This window comes from Rattus rattus, chromosome 2, assembly GCF_011064425.1.
Source record: "Rattus rattus isolate New Zealand chromosome 2, Rrattus_CSIRO_v1, whole genome shotgun sequence".
NCBI lineage: Eukaryota > Metazoa > Chordata > Mammalia > Rodentia > Muridae > Rattus > Rattus rattus.
Window position 1 is genome coordinate 3,660,128 of NC_046155.1, and position 8,593 is coordinate 3,668,720.

Below are 8,593 nucleotides of genomic sequence, written 5' to 3' on the forward strand. Positions count from 1 at the left end.
TAACCTCCCTCTCAGAGGTAGTCCTTTAAAATAGGAGAACATTAGACCTGATATTCCTTAAAGAAAGAGTCTGTGTGCTACACTAAAAGAAGAATGTTGCTTCTATACAGACCATTCAGGAATAATTAAAGACTCCATAAATAAACTTAAAAAAAGGTTAGACAAAAGACAGACAGAAAAACACATCAGGGATGGTTAGAGCTGGTTTAGTAGATCTCCTTGGATGACTACTCTGATATCTTCCTTATAGGACCCTTCTTAGTTTTGCTTCTGCTTCTGATTATAGGTCCATATTGTGTTAAAGAAACTAGTTAATAGGCTTGACTCCTACAAAAGATAGAGATGCTCAACAGGTTGGTTTGAGTCTTGGTTCCTCGGTCTCCTAGATGACTACCCTACTCTCTGCTATATAACTGAGCCATTACTAATAATTTTCTTGGTTTCAGTTTTTGGCCCCTAATTGACAAACACATTAATTGCTTTTGTTAAAATCAGTGGGTGCTGTCCGGTTGATGGTTCTGAGACAACAGTACCAGTCATTTTTAGGACAACTGGTGAGACCAAATGAGATTTGATATCAAAATTCTAAGATTAGAATTACTTAGTAGAAGAAGAGAGGAATGAAAAGAAAATTATACAGATTTAAGGTTTAAAATATAAAATTAAAAATAAGTTTTCAAAATCCAGACTCAGGACTGAAACACACTGTCCAGGCAGGCGGGGCCATACAGCCAGGAGTTGACAGGCCATAAAAGATACAGAAGGGCACCTCCCCAGCTTACTCAGAGTCACACCTTAACAGATGTCCTTCAAACCCTCAATCGCCCCTTCTTCTAAAATCCCAAACGGCCCAGTCAGCCACGTACTCTTCTGCTGTGCTGTAATCTCACCGCCATGTTTGAATGAGCCAATCACTTATAGCTTGGCGCCAGAAATTAGCCAATTGTGTGTAACGCGCCAAATCCCCTAGCCTTCCCTATATCGGACCCTGACTTTTGAGTTTCGGGGTTGACTCCTCCGTCTCCTGCGTGGGATACGTGTCGGCCCGGAGATCTCTGTAATAGGTCTCAGTAATACACCTCGCCTTTGCTTATTACATCCAAAATGGTCTCTCTGTGTCTGGGGTCCGCGATTTCCCGAGACTTGAGTAAGGGTTTCTCTCTGACTGGGATCTTTCATTTGGGGGCTCGTCCGGGATCGGTGTTTCCTGGGGCGCGCCATCTTGAGACTCGTGCTAGGTTCTTTCACTTACTCACCTCTGGATTAACTGCCCAGGATGGCACCACCCACAGTGAGCTGGGCCTTCCCCATGAGACTCATTCATCAAGAAAATGACCCACAGAATTGCCTGCGGGCCAATCTGATGGGACGATTTCTCTGTTGAGGTTTCCTCTTTCCAAATGACTCTAGTTTATGTCAAATTGTCAAAAAACAAAACAAAACAAAAGAAAAAAAACCTAACCAGCACAGCCCTCACAGGGCAGGAGACCTTTTGCCATGGTCTTACGCATATATATGCCTTTACCCAAATCCTTCCTACAATCTGACGTCCCTCCCACTCCAGACCTGGGGTCCTGCTGCACACCTGCCTTTCACCCACCTTCTCTGTTGTCAGCCCCTTCAGCTCCTGCTCCAGCACGTCCTCTCAGCTTTCTCTTGCTGATCGGATGTCTAGGTTTGGATGGGAAGGGCGATGCCTGCATTGTCTATTTCCTTATGACCTCTCTGGTGCCTAATGACCACTGGGGACCCAACCCCTACAGCTGACCACATGACCCCACTGGAACCCCAGAGTGGCTCCCAAACCTGCCACTCACCTGCCCCACGCACCAGCCTGCCAGTCTGGTCGGCCCTACATTCGTTGCCAAGGCAAGCCAGGGTGTGGCCAAATATTTAGAGGTCGATTAATAATTATGTTGTATTTACAGACCTCAAAGTTCAGGACAGGTAGAGTACATAAATAAAACTCTAAAAGAGACCCTGACCAAATTGACCATGGAGACTGGCACAGACTGGGTGGCACTCCTTCCCTCTTGCTCTCTTCAGAGCTCTCTTCAGAAATATCCCTTCCAGATTCAGCCTTATCCCCTTTGAGATCTTATATGGGGCCTCAGCTCCTCTGACTGTATTAGATGATGTTATTAAACCAACATGTTATAGTAATAATGATTTATATGCCAGGCTAAAAGACCTACAGGTGATACAGAAAAAAATCTGCTCACAGCTGGCAGCAGCCTATGCCCTGAGGACCCCCGAGACATCTCATCAGTTCCAGGTCAGAGACTTGGCTACATACAATGGCACCGAACCCAGATACTCAAGCATCACTGGAAAGGACCATACCAGATTGGAATCCTGATGCTAAAGACTTAATAAGACAAAAAAAGAGTTGAGAATTACTTAAGACTATCTAGGTGCTGCAAGGGCAGCACAAGGACATCTGCTGTTGCCCTACAATACAAGGCTTATAGAAAATTCAGAACTGCCATTGACTCAGATATAAAAAGAATAAAAGACTTTTTAGCTGACCTCCAAGAATACATAACCTCCCTCTCAGAGGTAGTCCTTTAAAATAGGAGAACATTAGACCTGATATTCCTTAAAGAAAGAGTCTGTGTGCTACACTAAAAGAAGAATGTTGCTTCTATACAGACCATTCAGGAATAATTAAAGACTCCATAAATAAACTTAAAAAAAGGTTAGACAAAAGACAGACAGAAAAACACATCAGGGATGGTTCGAGAGCTGGTTTAGTAGATCTCCTTGGATGACTACTCTGATATCTTCCCTTATGGGACCCTTCTTAGTTTTGCTTCTGCTTCTGATTATAGGTCCATGTGTGTTAAAGAAACTAGTTAATAGGCTTGACTCCTACAAAAAGATAGAGATGCTCAACAGGTTGGTTTGAGTCTTGGTTCACTCGGTCTCCCTAGATGACTACCCTACTCTCTGCTATATAACTGAGCCATTACTAATAATTTTCTTGGTTTCAGTTTTTGGCCCCTGCGTGACAAACACATTAATTGCTTTTGTTAAAAATCGAGTGGGTGCTGTGCGGTTGATGGTTCTGAGACAACAGTACCAGTCATTTAGGACAACTGGTGAGACCAAATACGAGATTTGATATCAAAATTCTAAGATTAGAATTACTTAGTAGAAGAAGAGAGGAATGAAAGAAAAATTATACAGATTTAAGGTTTAAAAATATAAAATTAAAAAATAAGTTTCAAAATCCAGACTCAGGACTAAACACTGTCCAGGCAGGGCGGGGCCCACCCTACAGCCAGGACTGACAGGCCATAAAGATACAGAAGGGCACCTCCCCCAGCTTACTCAGAGTCACACCTTAACCAGATGTCCTTCAAACCCTGATACTTCCCTAGCTTCTAAAATCCTAAACGACCCAGTCAGCACGTACTCTTCTGCTGTGCTGTAATCTCACTGCCATGTTTGAATGAGCCAATCACTTATAGCGCGCCAGAAATTAGCCAATTTGTGTAACCGCGCCAAATCCCCTAGCCTTCCCTATATAAACCCCTGACTTTTGAGTTTCGGGGTTGACTCCTCCGTCTCCTGCGTGGGATACGTGTCGGCCCGGAGATCTCTGTAATAGGTCTCCGTAATAAACCTCGCCTTTGCTTATTACATCCAAAATGGTCTCTCTGTGTCTGGGGTCCGCGATTTCCCGAGACTTGAGTAAGGGTTTCTCTCTGACTGGGATCTTTCATTTGGGGGCTCGTCCGGGATCGGTGTTTCCTGGGGCGCGCCATCTTGAGACTCGTGCTAGGTTCTTTCACTTACTCACCTCTGGATTAACTGCCCAGGATGGCACCACCCACAGTGAGCTGGGCCTTCCCCATGAGACTCATTCATCAAGAAAATGACCCACAGAATTGCCTGCAGGCCAATCTGATGGGGCGATTTCTCTGTTGAGGTTTCCTCTTTCCAAATGACTCTAGTTTATGTCAAATTGTCAAAAAACAAAACAAAACAAAAGAAAAAAAACCTAACCAGCACAGCCCTCACAGGGCAGGAGACCTTTTGCCATGGTCTTACGCATATATATGCCTTTACCCAAATCCTTCCTACAATCTGACGTCCCTCCCACTCCAGACCTGGGGTCCTGCTGCACACCCTGCCTTTCACCCACCTTCTCTGTTGTCAGCCCCTTCAGCTCCTGCTCCAGCACCGTCCTCTCAGCTTTCTCTTGCTGATCGGATGTCTAGGTTTGGATGGGGAAGGACGATGCACCTGCATTGTCTATTTCCTTATGACCTCTCTGGTGCCTAATGACCACTGGGGACCCAACCCCTACAGCTGACCACATGACCCCACTGGAACCCCAGAGTGGCTCCCAAACCTGCCACTCACCTGCCCCACGCACCAGCCTGCCAGTCTTGTTATCCAACCACCTCAGCCAGCCCGCCCTCATCCACACATTCCTCTGCCTCAACAGCTTCCTCCTCTCTTTATTTGTTGTTCTCTCCTCCATCTACCCATAAGCCCCTGTTATGTGCCTCTGCTGTGCCCAACATGCACCATTCTGAGACGCTATCGCTCAACGTTTCTAAGACCACTTTTTTAATTTCCTCAACCTCGGGCCGTAGCTCAGGTTTGCTGGGCCTCTAGGATGAGGAGCCCCATAGCCAAGACTGGAACCGGAACTGGCTCCAGGGTGGGACTAGGGAAGAACAAGGGACCAATCCCAGGGTCCAGGCATCCTGTCTACCCAGCCTCCAGCCCCACGAACCTCAACAAAGCTGCCCGTCGACTCTGCCCCTGGCATCCTCTATGCGCTTGACACAACCCTGTCTTGACCCAAGGCCTCAGTTTCCTTGTGTCAAGATGAAGTCTTCAGCTTTTTGTTTGTTGAGGTAGGGTCTTTACATATTCCTGGAATCACTTCGTAGACCAGGTTAGCCTTACAAAGATCACAAAGATTCGCCTGTCTCTGCCTCTGCTGGGATTCAAGACATATGCCACCACACCCAATCCAAGGCCTCCATTTTTAAAGATTTTGTTATTTTATTTTCCACGTATATTCTGCCTACATGGATGTCTGAGCATCATATTCGTGCTTGGTTCTTGCTGAAGCCCGAAGAATGTGATGGACGCCTTGGGAACTGGAGTTCTAGATGATTGTAAGCTGCCACGTGGGTGCTGGGACTGAATCCTCGGAAGAGCAGCCAGTGCTTTTAACCACTGAGCTATATCAAATTTCATATTCTGCCTCTCATTTTATCTTTCTAGGAGTGGAGATATGGCCAATACATATACACACACCCTTGCCTGGGCCCAGAGCAGACATAACTAATCAACCATGCTTTCCTTCTTATTCATGCTGTTCCCTGGCCTGCCATCCTATGAACTAACCTGTATTCTGTCACGTCTGCTGTGTCTTGGGGCATGGAACCTTCTGGTGCCATGAGCCGTGAGCCATGAGTAAATCTTTTCCTCCAGAATTTGCTCATGCCAGGTCATTTAATAGAAGCTACAGGAAAGTAACTTCAGATTCTACCAATTATTCTGATCTGGGTTCATGATCATGTCACATCAGGTGGGACAAAGCACCCTTCAGGTGTGGATGGAGTTGTGAGCAACTGCTCTGTCTTTTGGGACCCTGCTATGATCTGACAAAGAAAGAACCCCTCAGTCACCAGGTCTGCCCAAACTTGGTGAGGGAATCTCTCTGTCTAAGCAGAAGGTCAGGAGGCTGCTGGGGGTGCTGTGCTACAGGAAGGGGCTGGACCAGCCACCTGCCTGGTGGTTCTGCATGGCTGCAGGTGTGTCCAGAAAGAGTTCCAGAAGTGGGGTGTTCACAGGCTGGACCAGACACCTGTCTTTCAGGAACCACTGGGGAATTGGAAGCCGCTGAAAGCTCAGGTAGGTTGGGGCGGGACAGCAAGAGAGAGGACCCAGGGTGACATTCACAGGAGAGTGCAGCTCTGGGAGCCCATAGCCCAGCTTATCAGTTGTTGGTCCCAGGTACCATAAGGCGGGTAACGGAGGTCATTAAGCTTTTCCATCCCAGGGCTGCGCAGCAGGCAGGCACGCTGGTGGGAGAAGGTGTCAAAGGAGAACTTGCCATGGTACCTGCCCATCCCACTGTTACCTGCAAGGACACAGAGAGCAAGAGTGTGAGGATAGCACCCGGGCAGCCCTGCTTGCCAGCCTGAGAAGCAGTTACCTGCCAGGACCAGAAACTCAGAGCTTGCAAAGGAGCTCAGGGAAGGACAGGGCAATCAAACAACGATTTCTAGATAGGGAAACTGAGGTCATAAAAGGCCCAGAGCCTAGATCCATGTGGAGTAGTAAAGAGCTTTCTGGGAGAGGGGCTGGACTATGGAGGGGGCAAGGAACTCACCAACTCCCCCCAGGGGCAGAGCTGGTAGGGTCAGGTAGAGGAAGCCGTCGTTGCCTCCAAAGCTACCGCTGCTGGTGCGTTCCAACATCTGGGTCACCACCTGAAAGAGGCGGAAGTGAGCAGCGGTAGGTGGGTGACTCCTGGCAGTCCCCTGGGGGAATAGAGAGTCCTTCCTTCTGCACTTCCTGGCCTAGCTCCTCCTTGCACTGAGCAGTCCCTTTGTTTAAGCACTCACTAGAGGGCGCACTTTACAACACTTGTTATCATGAGCATGAGGAGGCTATAACTTTGTGTGAGAGTGGAGTCCCATTGCAGCCAAGCAGGCTCTGCCGGTGGGGTCCTGAATGGTGTTGTCCTTCAATCTCATATGATCTTGGCTTTTGAGGAATTTTGCACAGCTCAGGAAGGGGGAAGGGGCCTCCCTAGCACATCTCATACTGCCAGGGGAGGATGCCCCAGCCAGGACAGACAGCTGGCCGCTGGTGCACCTGGCACCTGTGGCCCTGCCTGTGCCCCATTGTCAGGTGTCTTCGTGCAGTATTCAACGGAACCAGACTGGCTGCTAGAATTTGCAGCATTAGCTAAAACCCCAAGCAGGAGGTGTGACTAGTCTGTCCCTCTTTCACCCAATCTGTGGCCCCAGCCCTGAGAGGCTCTACCTGGCTGTTGTTGGAGAAGGCATACAATGCCAGTGGCTTCTCCCGCTGGTTAATGAAGTTAACGGCCTCATCCAGGCTCCTCACAGTCACCAGGGGCAGGATGGGCCCAAAGATCTCCTCCTGCATCACGGGCTCTGTCTCCTGCACATCCACTAACACTGTGGGGGCTGTGGAAAAAGGGAGAAACAGCCTTGATTCTTGTCATGGCTAGGATGAGAGCAAAGCTCCAGACTGGGCAAACTTGGGATTTGAACTCTCAGGAGTCCAGGGTCTCAGTGCCCAGGACCTGAGCTCCTGGGACGATGAGAAGCAAATAGAAGTTTAAGCCCAGACAACTGGGGTCCCAGCTCAGTGAGTCTAAAGTTGTGCGGCCTAAAGTTGTGATTGAGGAGTGACAGGCTTAGGCAAAGTTATGCCAAAAGAATAAGTTAACTCATGTATACAAGGACTTCTGCTGAGGCTCACATTCGGGATCCAACATGGCCCCTCCAGTATGGAAAGGCCTCAGCCCAGGAGGGCTGCGTGCCAGTGACAGGGCAGGAGACTCACCAATGTAGCGCTCCCCCTCATCGCTCTGGCCCCCGATGGCCACACGGCCACAGCCCAGCAATCCCTGCAGCCGCTCGAAATGCTTCTGGTTGATGATTCTGCCCAGGTTGGGGGAGGTCTGTGGGTTGTCTCCATAGAAACGCGTGATGGCATTCTGCAGGGCGGGCACCAGCCGCTCCTGCATCTCCTGGCTACACAGGACATAATCCGGGGCCACACAGGTCTGGCCGGCGTTGAAGTAGCGGAACCAGGCCACGCGGTTGGCCACTGTCTGGGGGTCGCAGCTGTCGTCCACATAGCAGGGGTTCTTACCCCCCAGCTCCAGGGTGATGGGCGTCAGGTGTTTGGCGGCAGCGGCCATGACGATCTTGCCTACCCGAGGGCTCCCTGAGAACACGGTCGAGAGGCACCTGGTCAACTGGTCTAGGCATCAACTTTGGCCTCCTCTCTCCACAGAGCCCTTTCTCAACACAAGCTCTGGGCTGTTCCACCTACGTCCTAGAGTCTGCCCCCATCCCGGCCGCCCAGGAGCCAATCTCCAAGATTCTCAGAGGGCCTGGAGAGCCATCCTCAGGGACACCTCCACCTCTTACTCACCCCCTCCCCTGGCCTGTGGCCTTGCCCCACATTGCTTTCCCACTGTGTTATCTGCTGTCTCCCTTCCCCAGGATGCTGGACGGGGCTGTCCTTACCTGTGAAGAAGATGTAGTCAAATTTGTGCTTCAGCAGCTGCCCGGTCTCCTCGGGCCCACCCAGCACCACAGCAAAGCAGCTCTACAAGGCGCGAAGAGAGCTCAGGAGGCAGACCCAGGGCAGGAGGACATCCCCACCAGCCAGGACAAGGTGGGGGGATGCCGGCTGCCTGATAGGCAGAACCGTGCTCACCTGGTCCAGATACTGGGGTAGCAGCTCTGCCAGCACCTTCTCTGTGTTCTTGCTCATTTCTGATGGCTTCAGCACCACACAGTTTCCTGCCAGGAGCCAATGGGGAAGTAGAGAGGAGAGGCGGGTGCTTGCAGCC

At 49.8% G+C, this 8,593-nt stretch overlaps 1 protein-coding gene across 1 annotated transcript in view; it reads right to left on the reverse strand.

The window, feature by feature from the left end:
• Positions 1 to 5,005: 5,005 nt before the first annotated feature.
• LOC116894783 (aldehyde dehydrogenase family 3 member B2) overlaps positions 5,006 to 8,593 on the reverse strand; it is a 9,444-nt gene continuing 5,856 nt past the window's right edge. Inside the window, exons 6-11 of the mRNA XM_032896434.1 lie at positions 8,458 to 8,543; positions 8,265 to 8,346; positions 7,573 to 7,959; positions 7,024 to 7,190; positions 6,365 to 6,464; positions 5,006 to 6,112 (exon numbers count right to left, since the gene is read on the reverse strand). Of these exons, the coding sequence (XP_032752325.1) occupies positions 5,928 to 6,112; positions 6,365 to 6,464; positions 7,024 to 7,190; positions 7,573 to 7,959; positions 8,265 to 8,346; positions 8,458 to 8,543 (1,007 nt within the window). The 3' untranslated portion in view covers positions 5,006 to 5,927. The remainder of the gene's footprint in view (positions 6,113 to 6,364; positions 6,465 to 7,023; positions 7,191 to 7,572; positions 7,960 to 8,264; positions 8,347 to 8,457; positions 8,544 to 8,593) is intronic.